The sequence below is a fragment of the Dipodomys merriami genome, unplaced genomic scaffold (genome assembly GCF_024711535.1).
Source record: "Dipodomys merriami isolate MVZ:Mamm:240054 unplaced genomic scaffold, mDipMer1.0.p SCAF_123, whole genome shotgun sequence".
Lineage (NCBI taxonomy): Eukaryota > Metazoa > Chordata > Mammalia > Rodentia > Heteromyidae > Dipodomys > Dipodomys merriami.
Window position 1 is genome coordinate 1121058 of NW_027202527.1, and position 25034 is coordinate 1146091.

The window sequence follows — 25034 nt, forward strand, 5'->3', positions numbered from 1 at the left end:
TCCCTATTTAAATGATTTGTTTTTCCCCTTCCCCTCCACAAATTATACCAACATCAGGTACAGTGAAAGCAGGGGTTATACTGTGGGTGGGTGGCATACAAAGCAACAAAGAAATAATCTTATAAATGTGTTAGAAACAATCGCATGAAAGAAAAAAAAACATTTGAATACATATCTTAGTGTTCATTTCCCTAACATCACCTTGTCTGACCTTTTCTGCTTTACTTTGAGGTGATTTTTTTTGTCCAAAATTTTCTGGCTTTTCACTCTGCAATGCCACAAGTTAAAATCAACACACTTGACTCCAGGGAGGCTGAGAAATATGAAGCATGTAAAGTGTTCTCTTATCTTTCTGTTTATTTAACAAATGTCACCAAATTAATGTTTTTGTACTTTTTAAATATCTTATGTTAAATTTTCATTTGAATATTTGTATTAAAAATGAAATTCAAAGAAGACTTTGAAAATTGTTACACATACAAAAATTTATTCTCCACAATACCTTACCATCGGACTAAACACCATGGGAACATGTAGAGGTAGTAAGAAGCTATAAGAGGCTTCAAAACTCAATCTGTATTTATGGTGGGATGTCAAACTTGAAAATGAGTGTGAAGAAGTTGTGTGTGTGTGTGTGTGTGTGTGTGTGTGTAACACTACAAAATAAAAGCCTATTAGCACACGTAGACTGGAGTATCATGAACCAGAAGATTCTTCAGAATGTGCTTCTTAAAATCAGTTCTATTAGTTGCCCCATTTGGCAGTGTCCCTTTCTATTTTAAGAGATGTAAAAAATTTCCTCTTTTCTAAAAAGCTTAATGCCTCAAGACGAGCAAAGTGAATTAATTTCATATTTCATTTATAGTCAAGTTAGTGACTTAACATGGAGTGAACTCTTAGACAAAATGGAAAGACTGGCTGATATTTGAAAGCCAAACTTCACATCTGAACTCTGTGTGTGTGTATGAGTGTGTGTGTGTGTGTTTGTGTGTGTGTGAAGATGTGTGTGTGTTGGGCTTATCGTCTGTCTGTCTGTCTGCCTGCCTGCCCAAACTCAGGCCTTAGGTGCTGCCTCTGAGCTTCTTTTGCTCAAGGCAAATCTGAGCCCCTCCACTGCTTCCATCTTAAGCTTTAATAAAAGCCAGCCTGCATAGGAACTCTTCAAGCATTGTTTTCTAACAAACAAAAAGAAGGCTTAATCTGCCACTCTAGGAATTACTTCTCATTCATTTATTAAATGGAGTTATAATTCCTCCTCATGTCCCTTTCATTGCAAAACAGAAAGTATCTTTACCAGCTTCTCAGAACAGAAGGACCATGTCTGAGTTAATTTCCCAGAACAATTCAAGGCAGGAATAAAAGTTATTAGGGAAAACTTTCTACACAGTTCACTCGTTTTATCTCTCTACTTCACATGAACTCTACTCTTTTATATCAAGTTTACAGAAAGATCGCAGACATTTCTAGATATTCAAGCTCTATATTGTCGAATAGTTTTCACCCTAGACATAAGATTTGAGGAATACCCAAGAAAAACAGCTAAGTGGCCAAAAGTGTCACCAGGTACCATGCACTTCTGAGAGTCTTATAAAGCCTGACTACATGAGGTCTCATTTATAAAACACAATCTGAACACACAGAGCAAAAATCAAAATTACTTGGAAAGGTAGCTCTGCTGAAAAATAGAGAGACAGTACAAAGGAAATCTTATGCTCAGTAGTAGCATTCTTTTCCCACTGGACAAAATGAAAACTTTGGGCAAATACGGTCAATGTGTATTCAGCTTCACTAGTGTGCTCACACGGAAAGTCTCACAGTCTAAAAGGCTGAAGAAACTAAGACCAGGAAATGATTCCTTGTAAAGTTCAGTTAAGATCTGACACTATTTATATTACCAAAATCATCTCATCTCCAAGGAATGTGAAAATGTCTGCCCCAACCTGGTTAAGATGATTACTTTTTAGAGTGACTCATCTTGTTGAGATGAGGAAAGTTAGGTAAGTAAGCATGCATTAAAGCTTCAAAGACTAAAACTTCAGTAAAGAGAAGGATTGGCTACTTTCTACAAAGCAACTTGTTGATGATTTTTAATCTTTTTTCTTTTTGCTCATCTGTTAAAGAAAGAGAGTAAGATCCAGAACGCTCTACTGAATAAAGCCTACAGAGAACTCAGCTGTATTTGTACATCAACAGCTGCCTATGACCAAGGATGACTGCCTTTAAGAAAGTCTCTTGCTTCACAGCACAGGTTTATAAAGATCCGTGGACACACTGAGAGGACAAGCTCTCATCTGTATGGTGTCGCTGTATGTGCTGGTTCTTTTCAGAGGGTCTTCGAAATCCCTTCTTGCAGTACTCACAGCGGTGAGGGTAGTCTTTTGTATGAATGGAGATAACATGCCGTTTAAAGCCTGAGGCATCTGTGGTGCTGTACTCACAGTGCTCACACTGAAACACTTTCCGACCACTGTGTGTGTTCATGTGCTTTTCAAGCTCATCCTGTTGTTGAAATCCCTTTCGGCACCTCTTACATCTAAAGGGAGGATCCTTGGCGTGAACTGACAGAATGTGGCTACTTAGCAGAAATGGATCTGAAATCTTGAAATCACAATGTCTACACTGATGCATTTTTTCATCCGTGTGGACAGCGGCATGTTTCTTGAGTTCGGAAGGCCTGTGAAAACCTTTACCACACATGTCACACTTATGGGGGTACTCCTTGGTGTGAACTGAAATTATATGTCGTTTCAAATCACCTGAGCTTGAGCTCCTGTGGTCACAATACCAACACTGGTGTCTTTTGCTTCCTGGGTTGATAAAGCCATGTTGCCTTGCTTCTCTGGTATCTGGGGAAGTCAGAAGATAAATGTCACCCTTAAATGGCATCTCTTTGCTGGGCTTAGACTTTGGATGTGTTTTCAAGTTAGAAGAGTCCGCAGACTCATATTCCCAGGACAAGTGCTAATAGAGCTCCCTCCGCCCCATCTCCCTACTCCCCCCCCACCTCCACAACCCATAACCTCTCCAATGGATTCTCATGTGGATTCTGTGCTCTAATACGGGCCAAAACATTTTCTGCACCCTACACAATTGTGGGGAGAGTTCTTGCTAAAAGGTGATGACTCAATATCCCTTGTAAAACAGCTGTCTCGCATTCACAGAATTTACACCTAAGTACCTTTTGGTGGCACCTTTTCTTTACATATCACTTTATGATAAAACAAAAGTCTGAGAATGAGAAAAATATCATCCTATATGCCTGCAGAGGGACCACAGCTGTACTTGACGATTTGGTTCTTTGTCTATTGGAGATAATGGTCTCATGTATTTTCCTGCCCAGGCTGGCTTATCTTGACAATAATGAGTGAAATTTGAGTGCATGTGGCTCATGCTAGTAATCCCAGATACTCATGAGCCTGAGGATCTGAGGATTGAGGTTCCAATCCAGACAGGGCAGAGAAGTTCCTGAGACTCTTATCTCCAATTATACATATGAGAGAGCTGTAAGGGATGTGCCAGCTCACTTCATTCAGTGCTAGACCCAAATAAGAAAAAAATGCAAGGGGAAAAAGAAAGGAGAGCTAGCACCCTAGCCATGTACCTTAGCTCAGGGGTCGATGACCTAGAATAAAACAAACAAACAAGAAAAATCCTGTGAGTTGAAACTCACAGGACCCTAAAAACAATGACCAGACCCATAAGGTGGGTTGGGAATTTTGTTTCATCTCCACTAAAATCAGCTTACAGTTTTGATTCCTTTCCTTCATTCTGAACCACAATCAGATTTTTCCAAGGAACTCATTCATGACTCTCCCTGAATTCTAGAAACTCTATTTTCAAAAACAAAAGCTACTTGTAGCTCATCAATTTCTTCTAAAACCTCACCAACGTGTGGAGTGAAAACTACCCTTCCCTCACCCATTTGCTGTTGCTGGGAATCATCTCTCTTCCTTTTCCCTGGGTTTTGTTTAGCGAGTCGATCTTGGCCACCACACTCATCTGCATGCAAGAGGGTACCTGCTCCAGAAGTCTGGTTTTCAGGTCCATCAGAGATATCACCTAGTAAGTGAGTATTAAAAACATTTTTACAAAGTATTATGAGGCATAAAACAGTAGGGACTCTTAGCCCCAAACATGAAAACAAGTGCTGACACTCATGAGATATAGAAACTCCTTATTTCAGTCACTGTGTCTTTTTAAAATTCTTACTTTATTTTTAATGTGTACAGTAGCAACAGGGGATATGCCATAGGGGAAAGAACATACAAAGAAACAACAAAAACAACAGAAAGTAATAAAATCACATGGTACTTTTAAAACAGTAACAATTAAGACAGACCTCTTGTGTCCATATCTTGGGGTTCCTTTCACTTGGCACCAGCTTATATGGTCATTTGTACAAGGTTTCTGAGCTTTTCAGCTCTCTGATAAGATTATCCTCTATGGATACTAATTATTGCAAATAAGGGAAACCATGAGACCTAAATGTCCTTGGGACTGGTCAACTTCACTTAATACGATCTTTTCCAAGTCTTTCCATTTCCTAACAAAAGGGACAGTATGGTTCTTTCTGATGGAAGCCAGAATTCCATTGTATATATGTATAATATCTTCTTGATCTACTCTTCTACTGAGGGGCATCAGAAGTCAGATTGCTGGGTCACAGGGGAGCTCTATGTGTTTTGAGGAACCTCCATACCGCTTAGGGACTGTTTATGGACACATTCATATCGAGACCAGGAAACACCTTGCTTCCAAACCCAGCAATCTCCTAAAGAGGTGGTCAAGTCATGAGCCATGTACAAGCAAAATTATAAGCTAACACATTGAAAGTCTGTCCCTTTCTAACGTACCTGGAAACTCAGAGCAAAATGCATAGGGAAAAAGAAAACCCATCTGAGAATTCCTCACCTCTCCTTAAACCACCACAAATTCATTTCTCAGTGCTAAACTCTGAATAACACAGATGCCAGTTTTTTCATTATTCAAAGACTGAATTCTTCAACTACTATGTGACTTACCGTAAGCAACTGTCCATGAGACTGGCATCAGAGCTTTCATTTCATTGTCACCCACTTGCTGTTCATGTATAGCAGAAGATGCTAGAGCGGTAGCATATTCCTCTCCTTTAATCACATCCATATATCCTTCATCAGTAATTTCAACAAAACCTAAGTACAAAATTAAGTAGATGCACAAAAAGTTAGAGATATTAATTTCTGAGACTCTGCTGTAATTCATACTTTGATTTTTCATACAGAATCTTGCTAGCCCATGCTGGCTGAAATCCTCCTGACTCAGCTTCCCAAAGTGCTATGAATGAAGGTGTATACCATCGACCCCTTCCATAAACTTTCAAAGCACCAATGTCGCTGGGCACCGGTAGGCTCATATGTGTAACCCTAACAGCTCAGGAGGCTGAGATGTGAAGATCTGAGGTTCAAAGCCAGACTGGGAAGAAAAGCATGTGTCACTCTTTTCTGCAGTTAAACACCAAAACCTCAAGCTGAAAGAGACACTGTTGTTCAAGTGATAGACCTCCAGTCCTGAAAACACAAAGGTAAAGCACAGAATTCCACCACTGAATGTAAACCCCAAGGGGAAGAAAGGGAAAGACAGAAAGAAAATGAGACAGAGAGAAGGAAAAATGGAACAAAGGATGAAGGGAGGGAAAGAAGACAGAAAGAAAGGAAGGAAAGCGGGGAGGATAGAAGGAAAGGTGCAAGAAAACAAGGAATGAACACAGAAAGGAAGAAAGGAAGTAACAAAGGCTGAGAAGGAAAGAATAAAGGCAAAAAGAGGACAGAAAGACCGAGTTCATGAAAGGCAAGAAGGAAAGAATCAACAACCTAAGGATTTCTTGCTGACTTAAAAGACAAGGATGCCTTCTTTGAAAAAAGAGACCATAATAATGACTAAAACAGTGTCCCTTACTTCATTCAAATACTGCTTGCATTGAATACCCAGTGTAGGCTGGGTAGAGCATCTTACGTGTATAATCCAGCCACTAAAGGAGAGCTGCTTGGAAAAAACGCAGAGACAGCATCTCAACAGACATCCTGTGTGTGAGCCCCAGCTACTTACTCAGTAGACTATATTTAGGAGTAATACAATCTGAGACAACAACAATCTGGATGTGGGATTCCAGCTTCGCAACAGTCTACAGTTAGCAGCAATATAAGCTGAGGCTGTCCTTGGACAAAAATGTTAGTTCTGCCTGAAATATAATAATAAAATGGAGGCATAGACACATTCAGTTAGCAGAGTACCTTCATAGTAAACTTACTGTCCCAAATACAAAATCCTGAGTAGCTCTTAATCCCCACAACTTATGGACATGTTTCCCACCACATGCCTTCTGCTTACTTAAGACTTCTTCTTTTGCCTGCAGTCACTGACAGGCATACATGTTTCTATTCCCTGGAAGTAAAAATTCTTTTGCTCTGACACACTAGTTCCTCTCCAAAATTACTCTCAGGTGGCACTTTCTACCATGTCTGCATGGCCACCGGTCAGGAAACAAGACAAGAATTCATTAGAACCTTCATTTCAACACAGTCCTCTGTAATACTTTTACCATACATTTCAAGTACATCTTAAAAGATGTCTCCAAAGAAGATGTCAATTATTCTGGTCTAGGAAAGCTAAGGGTCGACCATTTAAGGAATCAAGATGAGTAATTTGGAACAGCATATAAACATGCTGAAGGTTTCCTCTTTACCTAAGTCATCCATTCCACTGTCAGATTTTAAAGTGGACATCTTCATGACTTCAGGGCAAGTGTCATCTACTTTACAAGAACTGACTTCTGGTTCCATGTCCATATTCGGTCTAATGGGACCACCATGATCCAAGTTGCATGCATCATTCACTACAGAGGTGGGAAATATATCAGAATCAACCAGCTGATATACATGAAGTAGTGCTATTTTCTTAGTCTTTTTGTCCAATACAATCTCTAATCTGACTCACAGAAAAGAAAATAATTTAAGAGATGTTTGAGAAAAAATTGTCCCAGCATACCACATAAGTCAAATTTCTGGTATTGCTAAATTAGGTTACAGTAAACAAAAAACAAGACATATACTTTCTTTCCTTTACCCAAAGGTGCCCAGGCTGATCCTCCAATCTGAACCTCCTGAATACCTAGTATTATAGGCCTGATCCAACGGTGTTAGGCTGGGTATCCCCAATTCTTTTTCTAAATTTTTATTATTATTACTTTTTAATTGTGAAGATACTGTACAGAGGGGTTACAATTACATGGGCAAGATAATGAGTACATTTCTTTTTTTTTAAATGTATTTAAATGTATTTTTCTTTTTTTGTGAACATACTGTACAGAGGGGTTACAATTACATGGGCAAGATAATGAGTACATTTCTTATCAAGCATTGCAGCCTCCTCCTTTGTTTACCCTTCACATCCCTTCCCTGTGTCCCTCCACCCCCTCACCCAATCCTCCCCACCCCCCCCCCCCCCACCAAAGTAGTAAAGTTCGTTTTGGACATGACAACTTGTACTTCTCATTGTTGCAACGGGTCCACCTGTATCCTTATTTAAACGACTTGTTTTTCCTCGTCTCCTCCACAAATTATACCGAAATCAAATACAGTGAAAGCAGGGGTTATATTGTGGGGGAGGGACACACTAAGCAACAAGGAAATAATCTTATAAATGGGTTAGAAACAAATGCATGAAAGAAAAAAACATTTAAATACATATCTAAGGGTTCATTTTCCTAACATCTCATTATCTGACCTTTTCTGTTTGACTCATACATATATTAGATATTGCAAATAAGGGAAACCATGGGACCTATGTTTCTTTGGGCTTCTCTTACTTCACTTAATAGAATTTTTTCCAAGCCTTTCCATTTCCTAACAAATTGGGCAATGTCATTCTTTCTGATGGAGGCATAGAATTCCGTATCCCCAATTCTTAATCCTAGTTTTAAATAACTGCTTGTAAACAGGTGAGCTATGTTGTGGAATCTTGGAACTATTTTACAATCTTCTAATTAAAATTGGTTCATTGTTTGTAGCAATTGTAAAGCCAACATTATAAGCAAATCAGCAGTGAAAGTGAATCCTCTTGACTCTCTTTCCCTACGAAGAACCAAAACTGATAGGTAGGAATATACTGAAATCTTCCTTCCTACAAACATGAGGTGTAAAATGTAGCAATCAGACATGCAATAATTCCAAAGCCTTAGGCCCTATAACTGGTGATTTAGTTGTTGTAGTTGTTTTAGCAAATTTTTTATTGTGACTAAGTGATTACATGAATTCCACAGTATTGTGAGATAGTGATACTTAGTTAAAAGTCACAACCACATTCTAACTTTCATCAGGCAAATTGTCTTTATCATGTTCTATAGAGTTTATGAGTTCTATGAGCTTTGACAATACAGTTATATCTTCCACATCAGGTGATATGTAACATTTCTTTCCTTGTGCTTAGTATCAGCAGTTTCCACTTTCCTGCTCATTCCCTTCCCTCCCATTGATGCCATGAGTTGCTTAGTTTGTTTTGATCAATGACCTGTGAAGCTGATGGGTCCTTCTGATGGATTTTTTTCCATTTCGCTCTGTTTTTGTTTTCTCCATCTAGTATCCATCAGATGTGCACACATGTACCATATATGTGCTAAAACTCTTTACACTCAGGAATATAATTCCAAGTCCTATTATCCTTATGCTTTTTCTCCTTCCCTCCCTCCATTTTTTTTTTATTGTGAAAATACTGTACAGAGGGGTGACAATTACATGGGCAAGATAATGAGTACATTTCTTATCAAGCATTGTAGCCTCCTCCTTTGTTTCCCCTTCCCATTTCTTCCAATCCTCCTTCCCCCCTCCGCCCCCACAAAAGGTCTAAAGCTTGTTTTCCACTTAAGGACTTGTACATCTCATTATTGCAATGTATCCACCAGTATCCCTATTTAAATGATTTGTTTTTTCCCTTTCCCTTCACAAATTATACCAAATCTCAAATACAGTAAATGAAGGGGTTATACCATGGGGGAGGGACAAACAAAGCAACAAAGAAATAATCTTAATACTGTGTTAGAAACAATCACATGAAAGAAAAAAACATTAGAATACATATCTTAGGGTTCATTTCCCTAACATCAACTTATCTGACCTTTTCTGGTTGACTCATACATACACTAGTTATTGCAAATAAGGGAAAGCATGGGACCTAAGTTTCTTTAGGCCTGGCTTACTTCACTTATTATCCCTTCCTCCATTTGTTACTTCCTCTCTTACCCTCTCAGTTTTGTCCTCTCCTTCCTGCTCTCCTATTCAATGCCTCCTTCCCTTCCTACCTCGTCCCTTCACACGCTCCCTTCCTTAGTTGTGTTCCTGGAACTGAGGTTTCATTCTCTTGTGTAACTTTTTTCTTTTTTGGGGTCCGGTCGTGGGGCCTGAACTGTGGGCCTAGGCACTGTCCCTCAGCTCTTCAGCTCAAGGCTAGCGCTCTACCGCTTGAGCCACAGCGCCACTTCCGGCTTTTTTCTTTTTGCTGATGTGGTGCTAAGGAATCAAACCCAGGGCCTCAGGCATGCAAGGCAAGCGCTCTACCACTGAGCCACCTTCCCAGCCCTCTTGTGTAACTTTTTAAAAATACAATTTCTTTTTTAATATTAAAGAGTTGTACGGGAAGATGAAGGGGTGGGTCACAGTTCCATAAGTCAGGTTATGAGTAAAATACTCTCTAGATAATGTGTCACCATCCGTTTTTCCTCCCAGATTTGTCCTGCCGTCCTTGCCCACAAGTTGCACATAGTACATTGTTTCTATAAGGTATATTGAATATCACATCTACATTTGTCCACCCTAACAGTACAACTAATCCACCAGGAAAAAAGAATAAGAAACAACACCAACGAAATGAATTCCATTTGTGGCAATCGTTTTCATGAACAGTATTTAAGATGTACACTTTTGGATTCCTCAAGGAACAGTATCCTCTTCGGGTGTGTCTGCTGTGTCTATTCATGAGTAAACACAGAAGGCCCTGCAGAAGTTTTCATGTACCACTGTTGTTTAGGAGGCTTCGTTCACATCTGAGAGAAAACGTAACAGTTTGGACCAAGACCTTAAGCCACATCCCCACTTCCTGCTCTGTGGTGCTTAATTGGAGATAAGAGTCCCTTGAATTTGCTGGCCACAGTTGGCTTCAAACCAACATCCTCAGATCTCAGCTTCTTGAGCAATAAGGATCAGAGGCATGATCCACCAGAGCCTACTTGGCTTGCAAGCTACATTTTTAAACACAATTGGTCTCAGAATGAAAACATCTTTTAATGAAAGGAAACTGATATATTTCACAACCTAACGTATGAAAGGTAAATATTTTCTTACAAAAATGTTCGACAGCTAGCAAATCCCAGGCAGTAGTGCATGCCTATAATCCTCCTTAGTAGGAGATCTGAGATCTGGGGATGGGGTTTAAACCAGCCCCTGGAAAGAAAGTCTGTGAGACTCTGAATTCCAATACATTATCCAAAAGAGCCAGAAGTGGATCTGTGGCTCAACCCCAAGAGAGTTAGCCTTAAGCAAAATAACACAAAGACAGCAAAGGGAAACACTCTGGGATAGCACCTATTCTGAGCGATCAACCTTCAGCACACACACACACACACACAAACACACACACACACACACACACACACACACACGCACACACGCACACACGCACACACGCACACACACAAACACCTGTCCAGTCCCCTGGTGCCTTCCTCCTCCAACTCCCGCACTGGGCTGAAGGCAACAGTAAGGAGCTAGAGACTAAAAAGAAAAGGTAGGTCAAATTAAGAGTTAAGACAGCAGAAATTCAAGATAGACATACATCAGAAATGCAACAGAATTTCAGGATAAACATACTTCAGACAAGTTGAATAGAGATGAGAACACAAAACAAAGTTAATCTTGTGTGGCAAGCTGACTTTTTCTTATAACAAGAGTTCCAAAAATTATGTAGGTCAAAGAGTAAGACCTTCATGAAAGGATGAGTTGAATTTTGTGTATTTTAATTTCTTGTTTTTTAGGGTACCTGTCCTGAGAATGGGGCTCAGAACCTGGATACTATCCCTGAGAGTTTTTGCTCAGGGCTACTGCCATTTGACCCACAGCTCCACTCTAGGCTCTTTTCAGCAAGTCAGTGGAGAAAAGAGTCTCACCAGCATTCTTGCCCCGGCTGCCTTTGAAACACAATCCTTAGATCTCAGCCTCCTGAGTAGCTTAGATTAGGCAGGAGCCAACAGGGCCTAGATTCCTTAATCATGCTTAAGACAAGGTCTCACTATATAGCCGGGGTGCTTTCAAACGTAAGATACTCCCACTTCAGTCTTCTGAGGACCCCAATTACATGTGTGTAGCACTAGAGCTAGCTAAGATGGCTTTCCCCAGAAAGTCTTCCTGTACCTCTACCAATGCTAATACTTCCTAAAACTGTCTTTTGTGCTTACTTTCTTTTTCTTTTTCCTGTGTTGTTGTGTCTCTCCTGGGGATAGACTAAAAGACCTGAAAATGTCTTGGAGAGGATTTTGGCTCCAGCCTAACTCTCTATCTTTCCTGCCCAGAATGGCTTGGAATCAGAATCCTGAGATCTCAACATCCTGAGTAGCTTGCTTTGCAGTCAGGAGACACCTGTGAACTCAGGTGTTTCTCCATGTTTATCAGGTGTCAGGCTATCTTGAACTTAGTAACAGGCAATTTGTGTTTATAACTTTTGTCAATTTACAAGAGAAACTGTATTCCAGAAGGTTGCTGCACTTCCTAACCTATGCCCACAGGATCATTAGTATCAGATTTAAATGTTCTTTTACAACTAAAAAGGGCTAAACTTCAGTACAACTTCAGTGACATTCATGGACTGGGAACACTGAGAATGGCCTTTTATATTTCACATTTGTGAGAGAGATAACAACAAACTCCTACTTCCTAATATTGTAAAAATGCCATGTGTCTGTATATAAGAGGTTATTCTGTGTGTGCATGTGAGTGCATGTTTGTAAATGTGTGTGCCCACCTGTGTCAGTGTGTGTATACCAAAACAACTGGAAATACACATAATAGGATAAATTCTAAGGTTGGAGCAATGGCTTGGATTTCTAAAGATAACCGTACACATTCTTAGGGGGAATAGTTTTCTGGCTGGAGTCCAGAAGTGATGGAGGACATGGTATGGAAAATACAATACATGAGAAAACTCCTTTCACTGTTGCCTGAGGGAATCCTGTGCAAAGTACCAGGAGCAAAAATCTGAAAGGGAAAATCAATATGGTGGATAAGTGGAAAGCAAAGAAGGACTGAAAAAATCTTTATAGTCAGGAGAATCTAAAGGAAGCCACACAGAAACCCTGAGTTTGCCCTTATGGAAGAAATTCCAAAGGGAATCCAGTTATGTATCTCAGAATCCCGAGGTCAAGTACTACCAGTCTTGCTGGTAGGAACTGTGATAATACACTAATAGACACAAATAACACATCCAACTACGAACACTTTGATTGTGATAGCTACTAGGATGGAAGTGTATAACTGGGAAAATTAGAGAAGCCAGGTGACCAGAGTAAAAGACCAATGAATTAGCTATGAGAATCTGGCAGAATTACAAGGCCATCAATGAATCTTAAATTGGGACATTTCTTCTCTCAATAAAAAACTCCAAGTTTGATACATTAAAAGTAGGATCATGTAAGACACACTTATACCTATTGCAGGACAGAATGAGTTTGGTTCTTGTGGCTGCATCTCAAATCCATCTCCATCCATGACCTTTAATGTTGAGTCGTCACAGCACCTATGACAAGGCATAAAGTACAACCAACAATGAAACGTTAAAAGTATCATGATTTGGCTCAACCTGAGCCCATTTAATAAAGGGATTTCTGTGAGAGTTCCTTATACCTTAAGTTTAAGGTACCTTAATCTTGCTATCACCAATTCACAAAATGGTAACAATTCAAAATATCTAAGAAGTGTAAACACTTGTTGCATTTTTGGGTAGTCACTGGCCGCCTCCCTTTATAATGACCTTGTGATTACAGAAATAGGGAGGAACATGTAACTGTATGTCAGTCTCTTTCATTTGCTCTCTGGTCTAAAAGGGAACTCTTCTCCGCCATTAAAGAAGACAAGTTCATATGAGCAGAATAAAAACCCACTTTCATAACCTGTGTGAAACCCTAATCCCTCTCTTTCTCTCATTGTAGCTAAAATGCTAACAGAGGTATAGAAAAAGAGTAAAGTTATTCACTTTATATTTAGTTTCCAGTAGAAAAATTAAGTCTCAGGTATAGATAGATATGTACATAGACACATCAATACATAGATAGGTAGATACATAGATACCTACATTGATGTGCATTTCTTTCTTTCTTTCTTTCTTTCTTTTTTTTTGTCCATGGTTGAGTGCTGTTCCTGGGCTCTTCAGCTCAAGGGGAGAACTCCACTGCTTGAGCCACTGCACCACTTCCTGTTTTTGAGTGGCTTATTGGAGATAAGAGTCTCACAGCCTTTCCTGCCCAAGCTGGCTTTGAACTGTGATCCTCAGATCTCAGCCTCCTGAGTAGATAGGATTACAGGTGTGAGCCACTAGTGCCCGGCTATTAATATGCATTTCTATTCAGAAGACATGCTACCTGCCCAACAGTGGCACACAAGTTATCCTAGCTACTCAGGAGGCTCAGATCTGAACATCCTGCTTCACAGACAATATAAAGGAGAAAATCTTTGACATCTTACCTCCAATAAGCTATTCAGAAAAAGCTGTTGCTGTGGCTCAAGAGATAAGGTCTTATCTTTGAGTACAACAGGCTCAGGGACAGAGATCAGACCTAGTATATGAAAAGAGTTTATTTTTTTCAAAAAAGGTTATGTGGTCCTGATAAACACATACAAGTAAATAACACACTCAACTGTAATTTATATATAAACAATGGCTTTTCAACATCTCAGTTTTTCTCTATTCACTGGTAAGAAACATAGTTTAAGACAATCACGTTGCTTCAAATAACAAGACCACAGTCATCAACCCGAATGAAACAGAGAACCAATACTGGCTGCAAATCCATTATTGTTATTCCTGATTTTCAAAACTAGGTCTCACTACATATTTCTATTTCTTCTCTTAAAAATGTAAATGCAAGTAAGGTACGAGCTCCTGGCTCAAACATAATTCATTGAAAAGTTGAGATTACTAACTGGCATTATACTTTGAAGCCAGTCGGCGTAGAAACTGTTTGCAAGGATGCTTTCTCAATGAAGAGCCTGATAAAGTGCCAGGGTCCTGTTATCCTAGCTAGTAGGGAGCCTAAAAGTAATCCTTTTTCAGTCTCATGGACACCAGGCCCTGAGCTCAATCTCCAGGACTGGCACCCACACAATTAAATCCAAATTAATCTTCTCTAACCAACTAGATGAAACTGAATTAAGGGCATTTTCGGTTTATCTACAAAAGCCAATCCAATTAATGTAATAGAAATGCTAGTGCTTTGGATGAAGCGTGTGCTCTGCCATGCAGGTCAATAGAAAGTTTAAGGCCAAAGCAAAAGCTTGCTACATATGGAAGTAGACTCTCTCTAAAGACCAACACAAAGGCACACATGGAAACAAAAGTGCCATTGATATCCATAGCTGATGGTCACGTCTGTAATCTCTAGCTACTCAGGAGGATGAGATTGGAGGACTGTGGTTCAAACTAGTCCCCGAGACACTTATCTCCAAAAAAACACACAAAAAAACAGAAGTGAAGCTGTGGCTCAAGTGGTAGTGTTCTAACCTTCAGCTGAAGAGCTCAGTTACAGCGCCCAGGCACAGAGTTCAAGCCCCATGACAGACAAAAAAAAAAAAAATTCCATTGATATAACAAGATTTTCTTTTTAACTACTTATCCTGTGGCTGTTCAGGATTTGGCACACAAGTTCCTTTGACATACCAGCTTTTCTTTTTTAACTACTTATCCTTTAGGCTGCTCAGGATTTGGCACACAATTCCTTCCCTTTCCTTAAGTGACATCCTAGTTTTCCTCCCATGTATCTCAGGGCTACCTTATCCCTGACCTTTCACCTTTCTGATTTCCTCCCATATTGTTGCTTTTGTTTTTTTCCAACAGGAAGAACATGTCCAAACCCACAAACTAAGGGAGAGTCCTAATGTATAACACATTACAGTTTTCTTCACTCCCTGCCAGACTCGGTATCATCCCTTGCCAATTCCTCATGAACAATTTCTCTTCCTTTTACTTCTTTTTTAACATTACAGTTCATAATTTCCTGATGTCTGAAATCAATACAGTCCTTCAAGTGGATTTATTCCTTCAAGACACAACCACATCTGACTGGAAACCCTATAAACAAAAGTTGATTTTTATGTAGAAATCCTACAATTGTGTTGAGCAGAGGGTATCCCAACAATCTGTAGGCAGAATTCCTTTGATCATCCATAGAGGTTTGCTGCTCAGAAAATTTTACACAGATGTTAATATTCCAAAGACCCTGCACTATTAGGCTAAGCCTATCACCGGCTTACCTGCTATAAATACTAATTTTGCCTGGTAAGAGGGTGCTAAGTACATCACTACTCCAACAAGAGGTGTGTTTGCTTCCTTTCCACTTTGGAAAGGTTCTTTGGTACTCAGCCTTCTGAGATTCACTTGTACTTTAATCATTTGTGACCAACCAATGAAAAAGATGAAAGAGCTCCAGCACATAGGAAAGAAATCGGCCAATGCTACATGCTGTAGACGATCTGGCAAAGACAGCAACTATTTTTAAAGCCTGAAGTCTGGGTCTGTGAAGAGTCACTGAATGCTTTCCTTTCCTAACACATACTGGGGCACAGGAGAGGTGAACATACCTCTCATATGAGCAGTTACTAATATGAGCAACCCCATCTCCTCTTTTCACAGGAAGCAACAGTGCATTTGATGCCCTACTTTCCCCTTCCCCCATTATCGTCAGAACAAAAGAAATAGGGATGCAACCTATCAGCAGAACATATGTTCTCCATGTATGAGGGCCCTGGATAAAATTCCCAGCTCAAGAACCGTGGTGGAGGAACTGGAAGTGTTTTCATTTTGTATTTCAGAGCACCTTAAACCTCTTCTGGTAATGTTTTAGCAGGGGCCCACTACTGCTAACTTCCTCTAATTATTCAATGACACCACTCTTATCAGTGAAACATATGGCAGATGTATCTACAAGAAGGGAGAAAGAATATGCTGGTAACATTGGACTGAAATACCCACAACAATACAGCCAGCACAAGCGTCTCAAGACAGATGATACAAGGAGTCCAAGTCTATATGCAAATGTAGAAGAAGACCAAGTGATCACACGGGTCACCAGATGGTTGCCCTGAACACACTATCTATTTGACCCTCAGTCTGTTTCTCTCTGTCTCTCCATATCAGTCTACCTCTCAGCCTTCACTGCACCTTGAGCTTGACTAAGACTTGCAAAATTAAGACCATAAACCGCCTGTGAAGAGCTCATTTGGAAGTTTTAATTAAGGAACAGAATCTAGGAAATACATGGGGAAAAACATGAATGTTAATTAGACTTTGAGAAAAACTGTTAAATAGCCCATGTACTACCTTTTTTACTACACATACTACTTTCCCAGCCTACCTTATCTTGTCTCATGTTCTCCACATTTCCACAGCTTAAAATAAGGCTGCAAAGGAAAGCCAAAGGCTTAAGAGCACCTTCAACAAGGCACTACCTTTCAAAGTGACACATTTACTCAGTCAGGGATGTAAAAAGACAACTCAGAGCTTTTCTTTGTGTACCCTGTTTTAAAATCTCCTATATCTTGATACTCAGATACCTTGACTTAAAATTTCCTATGTCTAGATACTAAGGATCACAGTTCAAAGCCTGGCTGTCCATGTATGAAAATCTACAGTACATTCTTGGCTCCAAGTAAATAACCAAAGCAGGAAGTGGAGCTGTGGTTCAAGTAGTAGAGTGCTAGTCTGGAGAGAAAAATGTAAAGGAAGGACAGTGCTCAGGTCCTGAGTTCCAGCTCCCAAATCCCAGAATTCAAGCGTCCCAAACAGAATAGAAACAGCACCAGTGCCAGCACTCCATCTACTCCACCCAAACTAATGAAAATGTAAACAACAACAAAAATAAACGAAAAACCAAAACAAGTGGAAATGCTTAGCACACTTATGATCACTGAATTTCATCTAGGGCTCTCCCCTGGTCTACTCATCATTAGAGAACTATTTTACAAAATGACAAAAATGAGATCATATTTCACAAAAGAAAATTGTATGAATATCAACTAGACAAGTACAATTGAGTCTGTGGCAACCATCATATAATCTCAGTTCCTCTGGAGACACTAGCGAGAGAACCAATAGTAAGAAGGCTCATGTCCCACAGCCAGTGTGACCAAACTTCAAAAGCATATTCCATAGGCAAAAAACAAGGGTAGGGATAGAAAGTTTGAAAAAAAATAAGAAAAACAGAACAAAACAAAAAAGTATATTCCTCACGCAGTACAGTATTTCTAAAGCAAGCTTTGGTTACTCTTACTATATGGATACATGCATACAAAAAAAGCAATTTTAAAAGATACTTTTTTTTCTTTCAGTCGGGGAACTTGAACTCTGGGCTTGAGCACTGTCCCTCCGTTTTTCAGCTCAAGGCTAGCACTCTACCACTTGACCTACAGAGCCACTTCTGGTTTTCTGATGGTTTATTGGAGATAAGAGTTTCATGGAGTTTCTTGCCCAGGCTGGCTTTGAACCATGATCCTTAGATCTCAGCCTCCTGAGTAACTAGGATTACAGGCGTGAGTCTCCGGCACCTGGCTTCTACTCAATGCTGCTCAATTATTTTGCAAAAGTACTATACTGAGATTTTGTACTACTGCAGTGTAAAAATCATGTCAAATCATAATCTAGCACAATTCAAATTTTTATTTAGGTATTAATTCAGAATAATGCTTACCTTGTTATATCTGAGTCTATACCTGGTTTGTTTTTAAAACATCTATACATGTGTTGGCCTAGGAGAGCTGCTAGTTAAGGTATGGTACTTTGGAGAGTGAGAGAGAGGCGAGATTATGGTTCAAAGCCAGTCTGGCAACTCCTGGTCTCCACAGAGACCAGGGGACACACTGAGACATGCCTGTAAAGCAAGTCACCAGGAGGAGAACTAGAGTCAGAGCCTAGCCCAGTCAAAAAGGGAAGGCTCTGTTTCAAAAATAACTAAAGCAGTTCAAGGGCCTGTAATCCTAGCTATTGAGGAGGCTGAGATGTGACCAGCACATTTTAAACCACACTGAGCAGGAGAGCCTTTGGGACTCTTAACTCCAATGAATCATCACCAAAAAAGCTGAAAGTGGGAGTTGCCACCAGAGCCAGCCCTATAAACCAGTTTTATGCAAGCCAGTGGATATGAACCTATGAGGGGCACACAGAGATGCAGTTATCTTGCTGAAAAGACATTTTTGACCATGCAATATCAGAGAAACACTACTCATTCGAACCGTTGTTGAAAGAGGTCTACAACTGTCGGCAAAGTTCAAACTTTGAAACTGTACTCACAACAGATGACATCATTTCCACTTTGATAATACATTTATTTATTGATGTGTTATTTAGTTATGTAATTAGATAGCTGGCTAGCTAGTCAGTTAACATAGACCCTTCCCCACTGTTAGGCTCTTGTGATCCTTTGGCTTCAACTTCCCAAGCAGCTGGATCAACTGAGTTCCCAGGCATCCAGCGCATTTCCTAAAACACCTGAGAACACTGTGCAAACCTCCTTACAGGAGAGGTGAGGATAAGTGGAAAGAAACACTAAGACAGAAACCCCTCACCAATCGATTCCTGACAAATAGCACATCTGTAGTTCTAGCTACTCAGGAAGCTGAGAGCCAGCATGACCAGGAAAGTTCCTGACATTCTTATCACAAATTAATCACTCAGAAAGCTAGAAGTGGTGCTGTGGCTCTAAGTGGTAGAGTGCTAGCCTTGGGAAAAACAGCTCAAGGACTCAACCCAAGTCCTACTTCAAGCCCCAGGACTGCTCTCCCAAACCCCCGACCACAATACAAGAGAGAGAGAGAGAGAGAGAGAGAGAGAGAGAGAGAGAGAGAGAGAGAGAGAGAGAGAGAGAGAGAGAGAGAGAGAGAGAGAGAGAGAGAGAGAGAGAGAGAGAGAGAAGAAAAAAAGGAAATACCCAGCTTCTTTACAACTTATTTATTATACTCAGCATCTCAAACTTCTAATACAAAAGTAACAAAAGTAACAAAAGTTAACAAAAGTAACACCAATAATGAAGAGCACTGGGAACCTTAATTCTTACCTACTTTGCCTTCCAGTTCTTTGTCCCCTCCTCTCTAGCACATTGATAGCTACTTCTCAAATTCCCAAAAAGTCAAATACAATATGTTTACCTGAATTATCTGAATGGAAAGGGATCAACAAAGGAAACAAAGGAAAAACAAAGGAGACAAAGGAAAAAAGCTAAACCAATGCCCAGTGATACTCACAAGACACTATGTTGGAAACGCACTGTAAAACTTAACTGAGTTGGGAAGGATGGAAAGTGGGAGACTAATGAGGTATGGGGTAATGGGTACGACAAGAAAGGGAGTGGTTGCCTTTCATTTGTAACTCTAAATCCTCTGTACACCACCTTGAAGATAAAAGGAAATTGACAAAATTGACAAATTGACAAGTCCCATTCCCAGAACACAAGCTGTGAATATATATATAAAGATATACATTAATGTAGAAAGTATATATATATATATGTATATATATGCATACATACATACATAAAAAAGAAAGGAAGAAAAAAAGAAAGGACGCAAGTCAATCAGTCAGTCATATACGAACAATTTTGGGGCTCAACTATGACTTTATCTAGGCTCTTACCAACCCTAGACAAGAAATTCAGGAAAACATCCAGCTTCTTCGGCTTGTATTACTTTTCAGGGTAATCTAACGTATCCTCAGTTCAAGATGCTCTTACCTCACGTAACTAGGATCACAATCCTGTGCCATCAGACCCAGTTTACATGTCATCTTGCTAGCCTAACCTTTTGCCCTCCCAGGCTTCAAAGTCATCCCGTTATGCAGGTATCATTACAAGCATAAGCCACCATACTCAGCCCTCAAAACACTAAGTTTTAAACAAGGACAGGGACTGTCTTTCTAAAATGTGTGTAAATTGTATGGCTGAGCAAACGGCTGTGCATACTTCCGGAGATATGTACAGTTTCGTGGCTCTCATGCCCAGGAACTGTAAATTTAAAACTAATATTTAGTCGCGATTACTCATTTTTAGAGTTAGAATATATATAGTTCTTTTATATCTTCGACTTTGTATTTTATAAAATACTCTGTAATGTGGCATTTTTACTTAGAGTTTGACTTTTATTCCCCTCATGGCGTTTTGTAAAGTATCATCCTCCTATGTTAAATCTTGTGAATCATTCTAATTATCCTTTCCAAATTATTTTATCAACTATCTGCCTCACTTTTATAGCTTTAAATAAATAATTAGTTTATGCAAAAAATAAACTGTGTGTAAGTTATAAAATAACACATCCTTTGGCCAAAAGCGACTACTACCAAAATATGTATACCTCTGGTTTTCCAGTTCATCACCGACTACCCTTCTAAACACACAAAATAAAAACAGTAAAAAAAAATAAAAGAACTACTCATATAAACATGGACACATATAAACTCATCACATGATTTCCTGCTAAAGATAATCTCACCTGATTCTTTCTTATGCTTGAGGCTAATTTACTCTTCATCAGCCACAACTAACCGATGTCCTGAAACACCTCATGTTGATGTAATGTGCAGGATATCATTCTATCTTCTCTGTAGGACTTCAGCTCTCCCAATACAAATCAGCTACTTCTATAATCCACAAAAACAATGGCCTAAGCATTTTATTTCACAAGGCAGCCAACAAAGCCTGTACAAATGGCCGCCTCTCTGTTTTCACTCACTCCTTTCAAAACCTCATCCTGATGTAGTAAACATGGAGAACTGCTGAAACATTGCTGCTGTGATCAGTTGCAGTCCCGAAAAGGTGTGGAAAACTTGGCTTTTATACCATAAGATTGTTGGAAACACATGCTCTACATGTTCAGGAACTCCAGTAACTGGACAGTCACAGGAGGTGCTTCAAGATTTCAATAACTGAAGAATAATGAAAGGGTTATTGCCATTTGGTAAGTTCTTTCACCAGGCAGGGTTTTTGTGAGGACAGTGTAGGCTACACAAGTTTAGGAGCTACTCTGTAAATACCTGTGTCTTCATAATTAACCTAAGGACAGGGCAGACATCCTAAATCTTCTCTCTAGTCAGCCACCATAACACCCTTGCTATTAAGCGCATTGTTCTACTCAGCAAGATAGGAAAAATCAGAGCAACCAACCATGAGAGAAGAGGCACCATTTCTTGATAACGATTAGTAGTGGCAGCCCACATTGACTCCCCTGGTATATTTCTCTGCCTTGAAACTTCTGCAGTGAACAAGAGCTTCTAGTCCAATGTCACACATACCTCAGCAATGCTGCTCACAACTGCACCCTCATGAACTTTCTAGTCTAAGCATCTCAGATTGTCTCAACTGGAGCCATCCTGTAAATATCTGCAACTTTCCGAGTTTTTAACTTACAGATGGATTACCAAAAATTTACATGTATGCTTGATTCCAGTCTTCATGAAAAGGAGAACCAAAACAAAATCCCTCAAGAAAACTTCCACACCACACGCCCACTGTGACTCGGCAACCGTCAGTGCCCCCTGCTGCTTCCCATGGACCAGGCTACAAAGCACACAACCCACAACTATAGCTCACGGAAGGGGTACAAAGACAGGTCTACACCATTTGTCATTTGCTGTGATATACCAAACCAGTTCCTACTTATCAATGGTACATACCAACGAGTACAGCAATATGAGATGTGTGAGCCACCTACAAGTGTCCACCAGTGATGCAGTGACAGGAGGGACCAACCAGAGGCATCAATCAGAACACCAACTCTTCAAGAGAGCAATCGCTCAAAATTCATGTCTGATGAATCATGGCCAGATTCTTATTCCTATATTTCCAACGGATAAGGTATCATCACACAATTTTACAAGCTAAAATGTCACTTGTGACTATGGTATCTCGGATTCTATAACCTGAGACACTAAAAGAAAAAAAGTATGAAAGCCACATGTCATTAGCTGTATGTGACAGAGCAAGAGTTCACACGTACCCTCACAGCTTCCTATGGTCAAAAATTCTCATTATTTTCTGAGTGGAAAACCTCAAAGCGTATTATCATATAATTTTTTTTCATGCCATATAGCTATTTGGCTTATCTATTAATTAAAAAGATATCCAAGCACGATTTCATCTCCCAGAGCCAGGCTGTCCCACTGATTAGCAGTAATTAAAGTGTCCAACTCATCTGAGCAGCAGTGGTGTCCTGGCCACGGTGCCCCCTGTCTCATGCCCACAGCCCCTGAGTGCAGCTGCTGAGGAACTGCTGGCTCTACCAACACGGACTTGTGGCACTGCTATGCTCATGCCTGGGAATCTCTCTAAAAGCCAAGGTGTAACTCCATGAGCACTGGAAGCTGGGGGTGAAGAGCAGAGGATGGTGGACCCTGCTCACCCCCTCCTCCAGCCAAAATGGGACCCCAAGGACCTGCCAGCATCTACACAATATGTTAGTCTGAGCTCAACAGATCAATTATTTCTGACTTTGTTTGGTCAGTAATCTGACAACTCTAAAAGTTAATTCCCATGTTTCTTTAACAGGCATTTGAAGCGTATTAGCACCGCATGTTTCTATGTATTTAAATAATGACAATTGATACATCAGGTATGGTTTCCATGGCAGGATAAATCACACTTAGCAATATATGATTTCATTAGAAGATTATTTTTTACTTTCATTTGAAGGAACTGCCAGTTTCTACTTTCCAAATTGTGTTCTAAACCATTTCCCATTAGACATGATTAGCACTTATTTACATACTTCTTACAAGAATGGAAAAATCTGGATGATCTAATACTTTCCATTTTCTTTATTGCAGCAAAGAGGCAGAAACAGTTCCACACACCAGTATAAGAAAAAAAAAAAAAAAAAGAACACCTCAACACATTAAAATACCTACTTTTTCATAATGCTGTGCATGTAAGCTAAAATCCCCAGCGGCCAGCTTTCTGAGCCGTATACTGCCCCACAGAAGACCCTAGTCAGCTCTCCTTACACCTTCCACAGTGCATCGACTATGGTTCTCTCACTGCTCAGCAACCAGTAAGACCAAAGTCCTCTGAGAGAAGAACGTTTTTATTTTGCTCTCGTCCCCCAACCCCCACCACTAGAGGACAAACACCCCCATAAGCATGTAAGGTCTCCAGTATGCACTAGTAACACTTAGCATTTCTTCAGAGGAAAAAACGTACAGCCAACTTCCAAACCCACTGTCATGCCAAGGATATTGAAAGGAAAAAGGGACAGGAAAACGACAGGGAAAAATAAAAGGGAAACAAAAAGATAAATCATCGTTCATTCAAGAAGTGAAAAACTTTCTCCCGATACATGACAATATAACCTCCAGACCTTTTCATTGTCCTAATTTACACTAGTCTTCCACTGGACACACTAGGAAGCAGTTTTTTCGCATCGAATTTGAGTTTGCATTTTCAGACAGTGGGGGCAATACTGGCTGAAATCGGCACCGCCTCAACTTAAGGGCTCATATGAGTGTACTCGAGCAAAAATTGAATTTCCTGGGGTCTCACTGCAGCCACCCAGGGGACAAACCATGTGAGAAAGCGCCAGGCAGCAACGGGCAGCACCAAGCAGCACTAGGCAGCACCAGGCAGCACCAGGCACCACTAGGCAGCACCAGGAAATGAAGCTGAAGTGCAGAGAAAGACAGCCCAGCAAAGAAGGCGCACAGGCAGAGAGGGCAGGGCCGGCTCACTGCGCGTGCGGCCTCCCACTCTCTTGCTGTACATCCTCCTCACCCACCAGAGAGAAATCTTTCTCTCCAGAGGCCGCCTTCAGAATGGTGCTCCCCCTCTCCTGCAATCCCTGGTCGTTTCCTGGAGAAGGTAGGCTTACAGACACTCCAGCATCTTTTCCCCCACAGGGAGTTAGTCCACCACTGCCGATGTTTACACAGTGAAAAATGTGTGCGGCGCGGCTGCGGCCTTCGTCGCAGGCCTGGACCTTTGGCCTTTGCCCGTCTCCTTTCGCCCCCACTTTGGATCACTTGTCGGTCCACTAGGGCCGCTTCGGCTGCCTCGCACCGCTGGGCCACCCAGCCACCACCTCCACCCGCTTCCTCCCAAGAGCGCGCCATGGCCACCACTCCCTGCAGCCGACTCCCACTGCGGCCTACTCCCACTGTGGCCTTCCCCGGCCTGCTCGGCATCGCAAGCTGCGTCTTCAGGGCCTACTGAGGCTCTGGAGCAGCGTCGCCCAGCCCGACGCAGGGGAGGGACCATGGGGGGCGCCGCCCAGACCACCGCACTGACACTAGGGCCCAAGGACACAGAGGCGTCCAGGACTCACCGGACTACACCGGCTGAGCAAGGGTCGGAGATGGCGCGGATAACACGGGAAGGCCTTGCCCAGGTGGCACTGAGCCAGGCTGTGGCTGGTGGGGCAGGGGAGGAACGAAGGGGTCCGAGCTCCCCAGCACAGGACAACCGTTACCAAGTACGTCACTTACTTACGTCATCACCAGACAGACACACCCGGGAACAGGCGGAAGGGCACATAGGCGCCTCCTGCCGGCTCCTGGAGGACCTCTTGGAGGACCTCTTGGAGGACCTCTTGGTGATTGACAACAGGGGACCCGCTGGTCACGTGAGGCGGGGTCTCCTAGGGGCGGGTCACAAGGTTCTCTTTGCCTCCACAGCCACCACTGACCTGCGCCCAGACGCCTGCCCTGCCCCAAAGCTGCAGCAAGGCCCTCCTTCAAGCAAGCCCCCTTGGAGAAGTTAGCAGTCCAGGCCATGGCCT

The 25034-nt window shown here is 41.1% G+C and overlaps 1 protein-coding gene across 1 annotated transcript; it reads right to left on the reverse strand.

Moving 5' to 3' along the window:
• Positions 1-25029, reverse strand: LOC138823791 (zinc finger X-chromosomal protein-like). Its single transcript, XM_070017349.1, has 7 exons — positions 24754-25029; positions 24582-24700; positions 12725-12813; positions 6722-6871; positions 5022-5171; positions 3919-4059; positions 1-2846 (listed from the first exon to the last, which is right to left on the reverse strand). Exons 1-7 carry the CDS (start codon positions 25027-25029, stop codon positions 2251-2253), a joined length of 1521 nt encoding a protein of 506 aa, XP_069873450.1. The 3' UTR covers positions 1-2250.
• Between the last annotated feature and the right edge of the window lie 5 nt (positions 25030-25034).